Genomic DNA, 18,489 nt, shown 5'->3' with positions numbered 1-18,489 from the left:
TTAAGGTAAAATTATAGAAATTTGGGTATTAATTTTCCCTAATATAACTCTTACATATACATACATACATACATATATATATATATCATTTCTTTAATCTTTTGGTTGTGATTTGAAAATTTGAAGAGCAAATTGATCGACAATTATTTCTCAAATGGAACATCTCTCTCTCATGGCAATATTCTTATAAATATATATATATATATATATATATATATATCTTGCATTCTTGCAACATCATCCATATATGTTTCAGTCAGGTGTCTCTTTCGCAAATCGTCCATTACCTATCAAAATCTAAACTTCTCTAATCTAATTATAGTTTGTAACTTTGTGTAAACATTAACAAAACAACATTAACAAAACAATTAGGAAGCAAAACGATAGCATCAAGCTTTCCTAATATTTTACTGAAAATTGTTTGGCTGAAACCACTTTATATCAGTGACGTAAAGTGCACTATATTTCCCACCAGCTCTTACCTGTTTGTTTCTTTTCTTAAACACTTTTCTTTCTATTTCCAGTTTTTTATATTTGGATGGTAAGTCCATTTCAGTCCGTTAGAAACGTAGTTTTCTGATATGTGGGATCCTTCCTTTTCAAGTAAATGGCTGTGAAGTGAAGAAAGTGAATGGACATATCAGCAAATACGTCGTTAAAAAACTGAATCTTTGAATGGTTCACTTTAACTAATAAGAAAAGTCATCCACAAGAAAGAAGCGAGTGATTATATACAGATGATATCAATAGGTATGTACGTAGTAAAAAAATGGCATCATCTGGAAATTGATACATTGAATTAAACGGATCAACGATCATTGATCCTAAGTTTGATTTGTTTTAATGGATTGGGAGTTTTCTTTTCCTTTTTTTTTTTTATAGGAACAATCACACACAAAACCCTCCCCTATGGGGCAACAGCTTATTTCATTCAAGAATTTTATATATGCATGCAAATTAGAAATCTAAAACAAAATGTTTTTTTACTTAATTAATTATAACAAACAAGATATGATTTTTCTAAAATTTCTATGAATAACATTAAATCATAAACTCCTCCAGTCCTTAATATATGACCTAATTAAAAAGTTAATTTTGGTCCTAAATATAGGACCTATTTCTCATATTTACTAATTTTTTCCTAAATTATCCCTGTTAAATAATTAAATGCCACAATAATACTTATTACTCATTAATAATACACCCATATATTTTATAAAGTGAGTGAGTACTTATTACTCATTAATTCCACACATACATCAATTCTACCGTTTTATACTTTTAATAACATAATTTTAAACATGTTTGGAAATATCAGTTTTTAAAGAAGTTTTAACTGAGGGTATTTTGAAAATATATGTCATATTTATGATTATTACTTAACTAACTTTTTTAATTTAATCAAAATAGTTAAATAGGTTCTATATTAAGGATTAGAGGAGTATTAATTTATAAGTTAGGTAAATTAGTTTAAAAGAAAATAATAAATATAAAAGATAAAATAGGCCATTAAAATCTTATATTATTTAAGAGTTAGTAAAATGATAGAGTAATTGATTGATTATGATGTCAAGAGTATATCTATTATCGTTATCAAATCACATAGATGAAGCAAAGTTGAACTCTGCTTTGAGCCACTTGAACGATTGGCGGTTTCTCCAACTAAACGTGCATTTTACTTGTACGCAATTGGTTGACGTGTGACCATATATTTTCCTAGTGATGTGATGGGATGGTTACATCAACTTGAAAAAGCAACATATTTAGATTTTGACATTGCAGTCATCACTTTCTGCCACTTGTGCTCCTCAGCCCCACAAAAAGAAATACAATCCAAAACAAATTAATTAAATCACCTATAAAAAAAGATCTAGCTAAGACCATATATTCATTATCCTAAATTTTTGACGTGCACATTATATTTTTACGTTCATGGGTGCAAGATACGGCTACATCAGATTATTACTATAAGAGCTTAATAACTAATTTGAATATCCCTAACAAATTAGTTAAGTTAGTTAATTATAATAAATATGTGTTAATTTTTCTAAATTATCTACCTTAATCAAGTGTTAAAAAAATTCTTCTTCTATTAATTCTAGTTGGTGAACCAATCGTCCAATACTACCGGCTGTATTTACATCAGTTAGAAAATCATCGGAATTTTTTATTTTTTTTCAACCGCTATATATAAAATAATCTTTTTGCGCTAATGATTCTACCAAACGGTTCATAACCACAGCCTCTCTGTCTATATCCCAGATTCCATGAAATTGAAGATGAAATATATTTTAACAATATTGCTGTCACTTTCTTACACCTTGTGCCTTTTCTTAAGAATACAAAAGAAACTACAAGTTAGAAGAATCTAATAAGGTCATGTTCCCACTCCTTTAATTTAATTTATGTGCTATCGCAAGTTGATGGGAATCTATAAAGTATAAAAAATATTCATATAATTCACTTTAATTATTTTGACAATCTTATATGTATCCAAATATGATTATAAAGTTGAAAGCAAAGTCAGTTATTGCTTGCCTTCACCATTCAATGCTACTTAATCGAGTAAACTAGTGAAACTTGTATTATTATTAGTAAGGCTAAAGTATATATTTAGTCCTTTAATTTTATGTAAAGTTTTAGTTTGGTCCCTTAACTTTAAAAATTATACTTTTAGTCATTTAACACCAAAATTATTAGTTTTAAATGAAATTTTTTTTTTGTAATAGTTATGGTTATTTTGAATATTAAACTTAATATGTTAGCATTTCGTAATGTTTTATCAGCATTCAAGAGCTCAATATCATCATTTTTTATTAATAGTTTTAGGGTTAGAGGACTACAAATTTACTTTTAAAATTAAGGGACTAAAATGAAATCTTGTGTAAAGTTAAAGGACAAAAAATATATTTTAGCCTCTCAATAATTGATACCAAGTTATTAAATTATTATATCTGGATTTTGTAATTTACAGATAAAACTAAAATTTGTGGCAAAAAATAATAATTAATAGGTAGTTTTCATATATAGTATTTTCAGACGTTTTAATGTTCTTCGATGATTTTTGCTAGAATTAATATGTGAGGGGACAAAAAGAAATAAAAATAATAAATATGATAAAGTATATATAGTAGATAGGAACAAACCAAATATCTTTTCAAGTGTTGTACCCGGCAATAAGAAGTGCCATGAATTGGATTTGTTTGGTAGTTATTATCGGATGAGATCTGTAGATAAGGATACACACACACACACACACACACACACACACACATATATATATGTCGTAATTGGATTTGAACCTAATCAGAATACATATCTTATTCACTTTTTTATTTTCAATAACATCAATACACAACAGGACAGGATAGCTTCAAATAATTGACATTTAAAAAAAAAAAAAAGATAAGAATTTATGGTCCGCAAGACACAACAAAGAAACACATTTATGTAGTACTCATCCGATTTTAAATGTAGAAATCAGTTAAATAGCTTATTTTGCTAATTATAAGATCTCAATGTATTTCTTTTTCATTTTTATTTTTTATTTTTTTCTAAACTAATTTATCTAACTCATAAATCATATAAAATTTAAATTTAAATTTAAAGACATCAAGTTACATTTGTAAAGTAATTTACTTAGCTTTTTTAATTTATTCAAATTAGTTAATTAGTTCCTACATTAAGAATCAAAAGAGTGATTTTTTAATAGCCATTTCAAGCTTGTAGGCTATTTTGTTGTCTTGGCAGTGGCACCGGTAATTATTAAAATAAATCAATGGCACATGTCTAAAAATAATAAGTGAGATCTTATTATCTAATTAACAAAAAATGAATGAATAGAGATTTCTACATTGAATAATTTCTATTATTAACAGTTAATCTCAATGGCAATATCAATATAAAACATATATGAAGTTTATTACAAGTTGAACCATTATTTGATCAAACAATATGAGGATAAAGGAAGATTAATTACCACCAAGAAGATGGCTTTCAAACTATATAAAACTTGAAACCATACATATCTATATGTATATATATATATATATCTATTATATCTCAATATACATATGTGACTAAATGTCTATATGTTCAAAGAATAAGGTTGTAAAGAATCTCATTCCAAGTATCAGGAACACCAGCAAGACACCAATGGCTGCAATCCATTCCCATTTCTCCAGAAAGTCCATAAATGGAAGGATGTGCATCTTTTCTCATCAGTGATAGGCTTGTGATGTCCAGCAGAGTCACCGGTTTGTTCATCCTCTGGAGCACGCTCTTTAGCACTGCGGCCGCCGCCGGCAAGCCTCCTGGGTAGGTTGTTCCGGGCACCGGCGTTTGCTGCCTCAAACATCCCTTGGCTTTTGGTTCACCCCATAAACTACCACTGAAAAAAAAAAAAGGTGTTTCATAAAGATATGGTAAGTCTTATCTCTTTTATTATATAATATCGAAGGAAATGGAATAACGTAAAAGAGCACACCTTATAAATCACACTATTTTGAAATTGTGAAAACAAGAAAATATACCGCTATGATCTTATTAATTATAAGTTGTCTTACTGAAATTTAAAAAAAAAATCTTAAAATTCATTAACTTTGCCTCAAAGATTAATAAGTTTTCAATTTTAAAATGGGACCAGATTGATACAAGCTATAGGTATGAAAATTTACCATTAAGTCCCTAGAACTTACTTTTTATTAATAAATTTAATTAATGAAGAACTTGTGAAAAAAACACATAGATAAGTTATAAATTTTTTAGTTTTACTCACAAAGTACAAGTCCTCCTCTAATATTATAGTAATTAATTAATTATCTTGTTTGGAACTTGTATATAAATTTTCCTAAAAACAATATATAATGTAACTCACTTGTAGTGAGAAGGAGAAATGCCTTGGAAGAAGACTTTGACTTTTGAAGGATCAACGTTGGTGTCGACCCATTTGCTCCATGTTGTGAGTGCTATCTCAAAAGCCTTCATCCGGTCCATGTCTTTCATAATCTGATTCCCCACTTGTATGTAATCCCATCTGAACACATAAACTAATTAAGATATCAATCATATAATATAAGAACTCTTGTACTTAATATAAGAGTTAGATAGCAAATTTGAAGAGATTAAAAAATTAATTAAATTAGTTATTTATACTAATTGTGTGTTGCCTTTCCTAAACGATCATATTTAATCATGTACCTTACAATCAATAGGGATATTTTAGGAAAAAAATTAGAGAGAATTATAATGAGGTCCCAAGTAAAAAAATTTACTAAAAAAGTCCTGATAACAACCTAAGCAGCTTGTAATGACAAGTTTCAGAGTAAAAAATAACAAACTTTGGGATTTGTTTTGTAATTATTTTCTTTCCTTGGAATGTCACTCAAAAAATTATAATATAAATTTAGGATACAAAGTGGATTGAGCTCTTATATTTAGAACCAAATTCAACATTTCTCAGTTAACTTTTATATTAACGATTGGAGGTAGTATAATACTCCACTCGATCCTGAATATAAAAGTTTCATAATTAGTTTGGCTAAATATCAAAGTTGGAGAAATTAGTTAATTATAGAGAGTATGACCTGATCTCCCAACAGGAACTAGGTCAGATCTTGTAAGGAATGAAAAGAAATAAAAGAACTTACGGTTGAGTAGGTCCCCTACGGTACCACCAGTGCCAAGTGTTGAAGATAAGCATGTCAACCCCTTTCCACAATTGAGAGCCGTTGATGGAATTAAGCTTCAAAACTCTTCCAATATCCTCTCTCACTAAGTCCACTAGATACACGCTCCTATCTACCATCACCTTTACTTTGTAATCCTGTTCCATTCATTATTATTCACACACACATCATCCTCCAATATACATATATGTGTGTCCATTTCATATTCATTTTTCAAAATTCCAATAATTAATAGTTTGTATAAAAAAAAATAGTGTGTGTGTAGTTTGTGAGTTCTCAATCCAATTTCACCTAGAGGGGTTTCATGCCGCATATCATATGGGATAGATGCACTAAGTATAGAAATTGTTCTTAATTATTTTGGAATGAATAACTTTATTAATTAGATGATGAATCAAAACCAAATCAAGTACTCCTCCGATTCTAAATATAAGACCTTTTTCGTAGTGTAATTTATACTACGAAAGGAGTTTTATATTTAGAACTGGAGGAGTATGTTTGTTGTTTCATAATAATTTACTAGTACCCAAAAAAGGACCCTTTTTTTTCTGATCTAACGTTAAAAAAATATATATTTATACTGATTTTGAAATTGCTGTAAAAAGTGCTTGACACCGGTTGCTAATAAAACCAATATAGTAAGTTAATAGTTTTGCATTAGGGAAAACTATTCTTAAAGTGCCTGTAGTTTTCTTCAATTTTCAATTTGGTGCCTGTGAGTTTTTCTTTTCATATTAAATCATTCAATTTTACTCTCTTAGCACAATTAGTTTCTGTATATGATCTAATAATACTAATAGAGTAAAGTTATAAAGATGAATGGTGTTAAAAAAGTAAAATTAAAAGATATAATTAGGAAAAAAAACACACAAAAACCAAATTGAAAATTGAAAAAATCTATAGATATTTCAAGAATAGTTTTCGCTGTTATTTATGAAAACATCACTAGTTACAGCCCCTGCATTGTTCTTGCAATGACCGTGTGAAAGCCATGCTACATAAATGCAATTTTTTTTTTTTCGCACTAGTGACTATTTTTTTTTTAAAATTAACAAATGGGATACATCATTCACTGTAATTAAGATTAAGAGGATGGGAAGTCACATATATATATATATATATATATATAGTGACAACTCAGTGACAAGCAAGCAAATATACATAGGACCACCACATTTCCATACTTATTTACTTTGTCTTATCCTCTAAACACATGGCCTACACCAACCAACCTTTTTATAATGGGGAGGAAAAAAAAGATTCCTTTTTATTTTATGTACAAGACGGACAAAACAATCATGAACAATGGGAAGGATATATGTCAAAGATAATTGTAAAAAAGGGAATAAAACCACATGACATCATGGGTGTTATAATTATCTATGATGTTAATTAATTAAATGAGAGAATTAATAAGATAAAGATAATAAAATGATGAATATATATATGTAATTACCGTGAAAGTAAAAATAGAAAGAGATCCGATTGTGGTCAAAGTGTAATTAGAGCTAGGGACTGAAGAGTGAAGCATGCAAGTCAAAGACTGCCATTGATTGAGACTTAAGGAATCTCCCACGAACATTATGCTCTTTCCCATCATCCTCCTCAAGAAATCTCTCCCATTGAATCTGTACACATTTCAACACATATTCAACCAAAAAAGATCCTCAAATAATAATTTTCCTCTTGGAAAAAAAATAACACTTCCATGCATTGAAATAATGAATTAATTAATGAATAGAAGGAAAGTGAGTGCCTTTTTTCATTCCCACCAGTAAAAAAATCTATTGAATTGAAATACAATGAACCCATATAAGCAATCTATGATCAACTTATCTTTTTTTTTTTTTTTTGAGTTGATCGATTTTAGTGAAGAAGTTACATGAAGGAATTGAATTGGAGTTAAGTAATTAGATTACATGAATGAAAATGTCTTAAATGCATTTGGCGTACTAAAGAAATTAATTAAGGCTGAGGCTGGTGATTGGTGAAGGAAACAAATCAAAGTGTGCTTGGTAGGTGGCGTTTGACTTTTTAATTCCATTTTCCCCCCTTAATCAATCAAAACTAAAAAAAGAAATGATAACTCACTCCTTAAATGTGAATTAAATTGAATTCCCCCCCCCCAACTTTACTTATATTATATGAGGTTATAAAGAACAGAAAAAATATATAGAGTTACAATTAAGTATTAATTGCAGAACTAAAATTAACAAATAAGCATTAATTTTTTTAGGAGCGACTTTAATTTTGGAGTGAAATGAGTAAATTTTTAATTTTATCCTTATTAAATATATAAACTTTACAAATTAAATAACATACTCCAACATTTAGTGAGAGATAAAAGGAAAAATTAATGATGAAGAAATAATGACATGCCTTAGAATCAGAAAATCTTATAAATTGGAGATGATGACTGAAATTTGAAAATGAATAAAAGAATACAGACAAGATAAACATGTCTTATAAGTACAAATGAAAAAAGGCTGTCTTTTGCATGATTCAATGCCTTATACGGAGGAGGACAAGAAGGGAATAAAATGAAAAGAGAGGGGGCAGTAGGGAGAGAAGAGAATAGCACCGACAAATTCACAGGAAAGGGCGGGAGGGAGAAGCCGCGCAGTAAGAATCTAATGAAACGCAACAACGCTTTTTCGAATACAACTGTCAGTGCTCATTGGCCGACTAAATGCCGTCACGTGAAACTTTACTTCTTCCATTACTCCCACTACAGCCAAACATTCCGCAACTCAGCTTTTCCCAGTTTTCTTCGTTAAATTATTGTTAATATTTTCGTTCAATTATACGTAAATAATTTTAATATTTTACCATAAGACCTTGGGAAAATCACAATTAAAGACCCTAAAATTTAAAAAATACAGATAAAAACTCATAACAACTTTACTATGATAATAATAATATGTCATGAAATTATCAAAATCCATAATAAAATTGTCACAGCTTCTCGTATGTGTTTTTTAAATTTCAGGATTTTTTTATAGCAATTTTCTCCTAAAACCTTTTAGAATAAAGCATCTTATTTTAATCTTAAATAAAAACTTACTAATAAAAAACAGTTAGTTTTTCAGTGCTAAAAAAAAAAACAGTTAGTTTTGTTAATAAAAAAATTACTGATATTAAAATTTTAAATATTAACAGCACATTCTTAAATAACAAAAAAATGTGTTTTGTAAAATCAAAGCACAAAATTAAACCTTACATAAAATTATATGATAAAATATACTCTTATCAATTATAAATACTGCCTTAAGTCTTAATTATAATTATAAGATGTTGTTTATACACTATAAACAATACTACCTCTGATCCTTAATATAAGATTTTGTTTAATTTTTATTTTAGTTCTAAATATAAAACCCCAATACATTTTGTCTCTTATATTTATGTATTTTTTTTTAAAATTGTCCTTCTAATAATAGTAGTTCTAACTAATATAGTTGATTAGCAATGATATTTTAGAAAAGATATCATCTATTTATTATAAATAACTAACTTAACTTATTTCTTTAATCTTATTAAATTAGTCAACTAAATCTTATAATCCGATAATTGGGATCCGAAGTAGTGTGATTATTGAATACGTACGCCGGGCAAAATTTTAGGATTCATACATGCTAATGCAATTTTTTTTAAAGAAATATATGATATAAAAAGTATAAATAAATAGTACAGTTCATGAATCACAGCCCAGTGAAATGGGAAATCGTGGTGTTTTAATCTAACGGTGGTGAAGAAAGAAGGAGTGGAAAGCAGAGAAGGGGGGAAGACGGTGTTAATCACCTGAGTAAGTTGCAGGCGAGGGGCTGCCATCTGTAATGGGTGTAAATCCGGTCAGGGCGGCCGTTCCTCTGGCAGCTGAACTCGTGCCGCACAAACTGACACCTGGACTCCTCATATAACGGATACGATTCGTCCCTCACCCAGTGCCCCGAAAACAGGTCGCACCTCCCTCCGACCCGACCCGAATACCCTTCCCCATTCCCAGCCCCAGCCAGAACCAGAACAACCAGAAGCACAACCAAAGAAGTGGAAGACGACGGCGGCAAACTGTAGCGAAGCCGCGTAACCATTATTTCTGAAACGCACCGTACTCTCTCTCTCTCTCTCTCTAACCTCTGCCTCGAAAAGAAAGAGAGAGAATGTTATGGCAATGAAGCCGAAGAAGAAGGAGAGATGTGTGTGTGTTGTGCGTCTCTGTGCTTGGCGGCATTTCAGAGCGAAGGCTTTGGTCTGATATTTATAGAGGAGGAGTGGTGGTGCCTGCATGGTCCTTTTTCTGCCGAACTTTTGTTTTTTAATTTTTGGCGAACTTTTTTATTTAATTTTCTGATTCAATGAGCTTTTTTTTCCCCTCACAATGGTTGGACTGTATTTATTTGTCCCAATGTGAAAATTCACATTGTAACTCCTTTTTTGTTATATGGCTCGGGATCTTAAGCCATGCCCCAAATATTTTTTGTTGACTAAAAAATTTAGGTGAGCTAGTTTTGGTGACTCATCAATGTCAGGATATATCATAAAACGTTTAACAGACGTATTTACAGATCACTCACTAGTAAGGTTTTCATATTAGCTAAAGGATTCGAATTCACAGTCTTATAAATTATGAGCTAACTCCTCATCAATTTAATCAACTCTTGTTTGCGGGGCACCAAATTTATAGTTTTCTTAAATATCCTTATTATCATGCATATTAAAAGAGTTATTACAGTTTCTAATACAAATAATTAGAAAATTATTTAAAAAGCTACTCGCATAATTTTAACAAATAAACTAACTTAATTAATATTTTTTAATTTTTATAAAATTAATTATTTAATTTTTATATACTTGGATTCAGAAGAAATGCTAAATGGAATCATTTCTATTTTGGTTCTCTTTTTTTCTGCATTGACAAAAGTGACAATTTTAAGATATAGGATTCCTTTAATTTATTCCTGAGTGCTTATAAATTAATCAATCTAGAGACTTGGTTCAGGCTAAATTGAAGGGAAATTATATCATGCTTTGAAATTTTTTTTAAAAAAAACAAAAAAGAAAATTGACTGACTTCGACTTGGCTTTGGAAAGAGTCTTGGTTGCCTGAAGACTCACACTACTACGCGGCAACGGTTTTGGAAGAAGTGGTGGGAGGACAAAAAAAAAAAACAAAGAAAAAGAACAGTGACATTTTGAAATTTTAGTGCACAAAACTTGAAATTTAAGTTGAGTTATTTATATTTTGATTAAGTCAAGTTTTTTAATTATACTTGTTACTTCACTATTATCAATTGTTAAAATGTGTCTGTGTACTTATAAATTTATCTATCAATATTTGTAATTTTTTTTATGCCAGCTCTTATGATAAAAATAAGGGTTTGAACATGGATATAAATACTTATTATTTTGTTATTGTTAATTATTAAAATACGTGTGTGCACTTATAAATTCACTCATAAATTTAACCTAATGAGAATATAAATAACTTAACCTAAGTTTTGTCTGTTTAAACTTATTTATGATCTCTAATTCTTAATATAAAATCATAATAATTGACGTGAAAAACCCTCCCATTGAACATCCTTGTCAATCAAAGCAATAGCAGATACGCTACGATCTTCGTTTTTTGGAAGAAATTATCGTAACATTTGGTTTCTCCAGCGTCGTTTAATTTGGATTAAATGTTATTTGACTTAGACAATAGAAATGGGTGGAATCTCCACCATAAACAAAACCCTAATAATCATAATTGGGGGGCTAATACTTGTATGATCACATACTTGATGTGTAATAATTAATTACTAATTAGGAAACATAAGATGGAAGAAGGGAGATAGAAGCCTTATATTTGAATAATTGAAGAATCTTAATTGTTAAATATATCTCCAACATCATATAAACGAGTAATGATTAATGTTATTTAATAAACAAAATTACAGTATAATAATAATCCCTAAACCAAGTAAAACGAACATATAAAGATAGAAGTTTCCTTTCCCCTTCTGTTTCACTAATCTATGCCACGTATAGAATGCTATGTTTAATATAAAAGTTAGAGAAAATTAGTTAAATTAGTTGTTTATAATAAATGAATGTTGTCTTTCTTAAAATATCCTCATTAGTCATATGTATTTAACAACCTATTGATGAAAACTCATTAACATACGCAAGGGATTAATGGGGAGCTAAATAGATAAAAGCTACATTCGATTCTATTTATAAGACTTCATTTGTAGATCACAAATGACGTCTCATAATTAGAATTGGAGGTAGTATTAGAGATAAAATAAATTAGAGTCTTATACTTTGACTTTATATAGTAGTGTCACATGTAGAGCCGCCATAGATAATTGATTGGCCACCAGCCACTAAATCACTGATAAGGGATTATCATAATGGTAGAATTTGAGCATACAACTCCTGAAATCCCAAAAATTTATATAGCCACTACTAGACCTGAGACTCATTTGTTATAAGTAAATATATAAACTTAGTTTTTTAAAAAAAAAATTTAACAAATTAAATGCAGACAAACAAAAGAAGTTTTTAACAAATAATTATAATTGTCAAGTGCAACACATTTTCTTATACTAAAGTTGTCAATTCTTTGTATAAAAAAAATGTCAATTCTGATAAGATTATATAGTTGTTAATGAAAGATTAACAGCTCTAGTAGTTTATCTTTTGTCAATTAAAATCAACTACTTTAGTATAAAAAAACTGATTAAAAAAATATTTCCACCTTTTCTCTTTCAAATCGCTAGTAAATTTCACAAAATTAGTTTTTAATGAAATTATTGATAGTGAAAAATGACAGTGAAGTTCAGGTCTATTTTGAGCTTGTTTGAAGTTCTGTTTAAAAAAAACTTTTAAACAAATTCACGTAAGCCGAAACAAAACTTTCCTCGTATACTTATCTTATATTCCTTAAATGACGTTTAAAAAACTACTTGTAAGTCAATCCAAACCAGTCTTTTGTTCCTCCAATTTTATCGGATGTCCCCGGAGGGAATATTTTGTTCTTCCAATTATTTTACACGCGACCTAATTTTTTTTTTTTGGGAAAAAAATTATTTTGGGTGAAGATCCAACCACCTTCGTTATGAATAAGTGGGAATTGGGAATGAGAAGGCAATGATTGGGTACGTGGAGGTGCATGGTAGGGAGGAGACATCATGGACTGGAGCAGAGAGGGTGTTTGTTGGCGAAGAAGTGAATGGAGTGGGGCCTGTTTGGTTACGAAGATTACCAAATTCCGTTGTGATTGAACTTCGGCGGATCACTCCTACTTTTTAGGTTGCGTGATCCCTCACGACGACGCTTCCCAGCTGTCGTTTTCATTATCTTCCCAATCCACGTTCCACAAGAGCTATATTTGATTATTATCCTCACTCAATATTCTACTTTTTTTTTTTTAACCAGCAACAATATTCTACATTTGTATATATTTAGAAATAAAGTAACACATTATAATTACACGTCAAAGCTATGTCTTATTTTTCTATCCATTATTTTTTTTTTGCAAATGCATTGATACATTACGCATTGTAATATATATATTAAAGAATGTGATTCTTATTGGTAAAATGAGTTTTTCTTTTTTGGAGATTTCAACAAAAAGTTGAAACTTAAAAGAGAGAAAGAGATGGAGAGGTGGCTCATCCCTATCAGGCGGGTCCAATATATAGGTGGGTCACATTTGTCTCTTTCACTTCCCCTAATTTCTGGATGAAGTATTTTAGAATTTAGACTCTCAATCAATATTGAATTAGTTGATTTTTGCTTAAATCTTTTTCAGAATTGATGTTTTACTATATTATTAAATATATTAATTTTATACGTTTACTCTTGAAAACCATACATTATTTTAAAAGAAATCAGTGATTTGTTTCATTTTGAAAATCAATGAATACCCTAATAACAAAAATGAAAAAATTAATTACCTTTTCATTGGGACTGAACTAAGGCTCTTCCAGCTGGCCTTATAAACCCAACTCAACTTGGCCAATTTGAGACGGACCTAAAACCCAGTAATACAGATTACCCTTAAAATTATGGACCCTTTGTGACTTGGACTTTTTCTGTTGTTTACTTTTCTATTAGAACAGACATCACTAATTAATGTGGACCAAGAAGTGGACATCTAAGAAACTCTTGATCACATTGGGTTCAATTTGATATATGAGAATTATATATAATCCTCATGCATTATGCTGACTTGTGTTTGGTAGGCAGAGAAAAGGAGTCTACTGTTTTTTTTTTGGCCGAAAATCTAATGTAATTTTGATTAACAGCAAATAAGGCAATCCCCACTGTTATATAACTTTGGTTGTGTAATACAGATTTAAACTGACATGAATTAATGCATGGCCGTCTATATCTTCTATGATTCAACATTTAGACATCTATACCCTTCATTTTTGGCTTTGATAGAGTTGAAAAGATTATTTCACATTTATTTTAACTTTTTCTAGATAAAATACAAAGTTTATTTCATAATTCCTTGATGGCATGCCAAACAAATACTTTGTAATCATTATTTTATTCCATTTAATTCCCTGTGATTCTTCTATCTGAGGTTTCCCCTATTCTTCTATCTGAGACTTTCTTTTCGCGAAGTAGGAAGAATCTAGGCGAACAGGATAGAGATCTCTAGCTGATGTAGATGAAGAAGCGGACATCCCCAAGAGGCTCTTGGAATGAGTTTCAGTCTCATCATTCGCCTGGTTTTCTTCCATCTCTCGGTAATATTGTCTCATTGCCTCTAACTTCATCTTACTTGCTTCCTCACTTTGATCAGAAACGAACTCTGGAACTACAGTTCTTCCTTCAAGCATGCTTAGCACTGAAGACATGGAGGGCCTGGGTGATGAAGATGGATTAGTGCATAGGAGAGCCACATTGATCATCACCATTACCTCCTCCCTGTCAAAATCTGAACCCAACCTTGGATCAACTAGCTCCATTAAATAGCCATTCTCTTTCAAAACATGTGCCTGGTCAGAAAAAAGTGGACAGAACAATGATATTTGCAGAAGGCATTGGTTATAAAGCCAGAGACTTGATTTCAATGACAAGTTGTTGATGTCCATAAGATGCTTTCATGTAGGGAATTCAAGCAGCTTATGCCAAATTTCTGTAATTGTTAGGAACAGCACAAATCCTAGCTAGAAATTATAAAGGATAATCAAATTAACATGAGTACTGAAGAGCGCAAAGATATAAAAAAAGTTACCCAATTAAGAAGATTGAAACAGTCTTCCTTTTGTCGGCGAGAAGCGTTACTCCTTCCACTTACAATTTCCAAAGCAACGATTCCAAAACTATAGACATCTGCTTTGTCAGTTAAATAGCCATGCATTGCATATTCAGGTGCCATGTATCCACTGTAAAATTAAAATGTAACCATTACAGCAACAAAATAAATTGCATGACACTGCTGAATTGGATTCTTATGGGAAAAATATTTATTCCAATTAAAAAAAAAAACTCACATAAGAAACTTACTAGGTCCCAGCAATTCGAGTGCTTATGTGGGTATTTTCCTCTTCATAAAGCTTGGCTAGTCCAAAATCTGATATTTTTGCATTCAGGTCTTTGTCAAGTAGCACATTTGTGGCCTTGATGTCCCGGTGAACAATCTTTAGTCTTGATTCTTCATGGAGGAAAGCCAAACCTCGGGCAAGATCAACACAAATCTTCTGTCTTATTGGCCAGTCCAATTTTAAGCGGCATTCCTCTGGCCCTTCATTTGAGAATATACAAAAATATTTGAAAACATTACAATTTTCGTCACATAGACACAGATATATGTGTGTGTGTGTAGAGAGTATATATAAGTAATTTACCAAACAAGGCACGAGCAAGGCTATTGTTTTCCATGTATTCATATACCAACAACAACTGATCCCCCTCAACACAACAACCATAGAGCTTAACAAGACAAGGGTGTTGCAAAGCAGAGATCATGCCAATCTCATTGATGAACTCGCGGTTTCCTTGGTTTGATTTAGAAGAAAGCTGCTTCACTGCTATCATTGTGCCATCTGATAGAAAGCCCTGCAGTTTGGAGAGCATTGTATATGAAAAGAGTAGTGATAGAATATTGCCAATAATCAAGTCAAGATGTTACTTTGTTCAGGATACCTTGTAAACAGGACCAAATCCTCCTTCTCCAATCTTATTGGATGCATCAAAGTTATCTGTTGCTGCTTTGATTTGGCGCAAGGTAAATAAACCAGTTTGCAGACTTAAGCCCTTTAGCTCTGTGAGTATAAGTAAACAAGCCTGAGAGGTATATTTGTGTTGCAGAATCCACATTATGAACACTTTCGGTAGAACAGGCATTAATTAGTCTTCAATGGATTGATTCCATCCATTATCTATAGAAATATTGCAATATAAAATAGTATTTTCTTTGTCATTACCAATTGCTAATGAGCTTCTTTTTCCAGGTAACCTCTCCACCAGAGTATGCCCAATATCAGGACGACAATACTCACTCCTGCGACCACAATTGCAGCCAAAACTGCTCCAGGGATGTTTCTTGGGGGTTGAAAGTCTGTTTAATAATTATATAAGAGCTACACGTCAGATAATACCAACGAGTTGGCAGCCAAAAGAACAGGTGTTTACAGAGAGTAAGAACACACCAGAAGTTACAGAGATAGCTGAAATTAGAGGACCATAAACTGACTTTTCTGGTATAGCAGTTGTCCCTTTCCCCGCCCAATGGAAGCGAATCTTTAAGGTGCCATTACTCACATTTACAGTAAATTTTTTTATGATTAGCTTACAACTCCCCCTGCTTCATTTACAATATTGAAATCCTTCAGCATTCGCCGTTCCTACAAGATTCCAATCCAATCCAAATTGCTTCAGGATGTTAATGTTCTTAAATAAATTCTGGACATTTCAGAAAAATATAGTAGAAATTGGTTCCACAATTGTTAAGCAGTTTTAGAGAATAGTTACTCTATTGAATGCATATTGAGAATTTACTAAAGTCATGCAGATTAAGGAGAGTTCTCCTCATGCATCAAAAGTTAAAAAATATAAAATATAAAAAATTTTGGTATTGTTTATATTTCATCAAGATCACCATATAATATAAAATTAATAGCAAGTTCCAACTCACAAGCCATGAACCATGTAGCTGATTCTTCAAACTTAGGGTAATAATAGCATAACTAGGGATTGAAGTTTCACTTTTATATACATACAATGATTACCGGGAAAAAGGCTTTTGTTCAATATCAAACACCTGGTTGACAATAGTAAACAAACAATGTAACCATTAATTACCTGAATGTAGACATCAAATACACGCCTTCCAAGGCTTCTATATGTTTGATCATCAGTGAACATTATCTCCACAAAATGGAGACTCACCGTGTACGGTCCATTTCCCAGGCAAAATGCATAATAGGTCAGAGAAATAGGGGAAAGACGTGCATTTCCGTACAGTTTAACAGGGGCACAGGGGAGACTCTTGTTTTGTTCGACATAGATATCCTTTTGTTTGCATCTAAAAAGTGACCAGTATTGCTAATTGCCCAGTTAGTTGCACTCTTTGCAAATCCCTGTGTAACTAGATCCAAATCACCATCATACATTGTACGTCCAATGGCTTCCTGATTACCACCACAATTTATATTGACAGAGTACCAGGCTGGCTCAAGAAGAGACAGAAACATTCAATAAAGAACCAGAACAAATCCACACAATTAGAATTATTCATTCTAAATTTGAAGTACTTTTATATAGAGAAACCAAAAACAGCAGCGAACATGGATGTAGTCCTTTGATATGAAACCAGTGGTGGACTTAGGACTCTAAGTCAGCAGGGGTAATACCTAAATAGATTAGGGTTGGGCCTAATGAAGTCAAAATATTAAAGTCAGTGGGATCAAAAGATCAAAGTTTACATACCAACATTTAATTTTTGCAAAGGTTGCCCCCACTCTCTAACAAGCGGGTCACCTATGCATGAAACTAATGGTCTTAGAATCAGTTGAGATCTCATATAGTTTTTGCATATTTAATCAATAATCATTTAAGCGCTCTACATATCTATGCAACTTAGAAGATACTTGCAATTTCTATAAAAATGATCAGCAGATAAAAGTACTTGAGCGGTAGGATCAGAATCAATATAAAACCCCATTATTTATGAATGTGGCTCTTACCACATCCAACTTCTCAGCAAATAAATTTATGCTTTTTTGGGGGGTGGGGGGGAATCAACTAAAGCGAAGATAGAGCCATAAATATGCTCATGAATCAAAAGACTAAACTCCAGAAAGAAAAGGTTTTCAAGTCAAATTACATTGACAGTCTATAGGAAATGAATGAAAAATCAACTTACTTTTAGAACAAGTGCTTCTCATACAAGTAACAGATCCTCTGAAAGAACGGTGGGGAAGCTGAACAAGTCAGCATAATCGCATAAAAACACTAAAGTTTTAAAGGAGATTAAGAGGAAAAAACAATCTTTATGGTTTTAAAGAAAGACAAACAAAGGCCCCAAAATGTAAAACTTACGAGTCATGGGCCATCAAAGGGTCTCCAAAAGGTTCCTAAGGCGTATAAAAGATGAATAAGACCCAATAATAGCTTTTAAAATTGCATACAATCGCTACAAATGCAAAAATTCTCACACTTTTGGCTGTTCACAATTCTTCTCCCGGCATTTCCACTGTTAAAGTTGTTATATGAAAGATCCCTATGCACAAGGAATAAAATATGATTAAGAATCTAAGAAAACTTGACACAGATTTCATGAAACACTTGCTAACTCAAG

General features: G+C 31.3%; 3 protein-coding genes across 3 annotated transcripts; all 3 read right to left on the bottom strand.

Moving 5' to 3' along the window:
* Positions 1-3,846: 3,846 nt before the first annotated feature.
* On the bottom strand, positions 3,847-9,888 carry LOC114745751 (protein trichome birefringence-like 41). Its single transcript, XM_028933913.1, has 5 exons — positions 9,489-9,888; positions 7,144-7,315; positions 5,649-5,824; positions 4,877-5,035; positions 3,847-4,390 (listed from the first exon to the last, which is right to left on the bottom strand). The coding sequence occupies exons 1-5, from the start codon at positions 9,776-9,778 to the stop codon at positions 4,096-4,098; spliced, it is 1,092 nt and encodes a 363-aa protein (XP_028789746.1). The 5' UTR covers positions 9,779-9,888; the 3' UTR covers positions 3,847-4,095.
* Positions 9,889-13,983: 4,095 nt separating this feature from the next.
* LOC114745749 (probable leucine-rich repeat receptor-like serine/threonine-protein kinase At3g14840) lies at positions 13,984-17,221 on the bottom strand. The gene is made up of 7 exons (XM_028933912.1): positions 16,992-17,221; positions 16,115-16,248; positions 15,834-15,952; positions 15,536-15,746; positions 15,195-15,432; positions 14,923-15,073; positions 13,984-14,683 (listed from the first exon to the last, which is right to left on the bottom strand). The coding sequence occupies exons 1-7, from the start codon at positions 17,042-17,044 to the stop codon at positions 14,273-14,275; spliced, it is 1,317 nt and encodes a 438-aa protein (XP_028789745.1). The 5' UTR covers positions 17,045-17,221; the 3' UTR covers positions 13,984-14,272.
* Positions 17,094-18,265, bottom strand: LOC114745748 (probable leucine-rich repeat receptor-like serine/threonine-protein kinase At3g14840; the record flags this gene model as incomplete). Its single annotated transcript, XM_028933910.1, has 3 exons — positions 17,094-17,358; positions 18,055-18,092; positions 18,231-18,265. Coding segments are annotated over 3 exons (315 nt in total), but the record flags the coding sequence as incomplete, so codon positions are not given.
* Between the last annotated feature and the right edge of the window lie 224 nt (positions 18,266-18,489).

This window comes from Neltuma alba, unplaced genomic scaffold (genome assembly GCF_004799145.2).
Source record: "Neltuma alba isolate B1F8T4 unplaced genomic scaffold, ASM479914v2 tig00004785_pilon, whole genome shotgun sequence".
NCBI classification, from domain to species: Eukaryota; Viridiplantae; Streptophyta; class Magnoliopsida; order Fabales; family Fabaceae; genus Neltuma; species Neltuma alba.
The sequence above is the reverse complement of the archived record's forward strand: the minus strand, read 5'-3'. Positions and strand labels throughout refer to the sequence as shown.

Excerpts from the sequence above, each read along its gene's own strand:
- LOC114745751 (XM_028933913.1), bottom strand. The coding sequence starts at position 9,778 with ATGGTTACGCGGCTTCGCTACAGTTTGCCGCCGTCGTCTTCCACTTCT. Across the intron at positions 7,316-9,488 it reads CTCGCCTGCAACTTACTCAG|ATTCAATGGGAGAGATTTCT; the intron begins GTGATTAACACC and ends AAATGTGTACAG. Across the intron at positions 4,391-4,876 it reads ATTTCTCCTTCTCACTACAA|TGGTAGTTTATGGGGTGAAC; the intron begins GTGAGTTACATT and ends TTTTTTTTTCAG.
- LOC114745749 (XM_028933912.1), bottom strand. The coding sequence starts at position 17,044 with ATGATCAAACATATAGAAGCCTTGGAAGGCGTGTATTTGATGTCTACA. Across the intron at positions 15,953-16,114 it reads AAGAAGCTCATTAGCAATTG|AGCTAAAGGGCTTAAGTCTG; the intron begins GTAATGACAAAG and ends TTATACTCACAG. Across the intron at positions 15,074-15,194 it reads ACTCGAATTGCTGGGACCTA|TGGATACATGGCACCTGAAT; the intron begins GTAAGTTTCTTA and ends TTAATTTTACAG.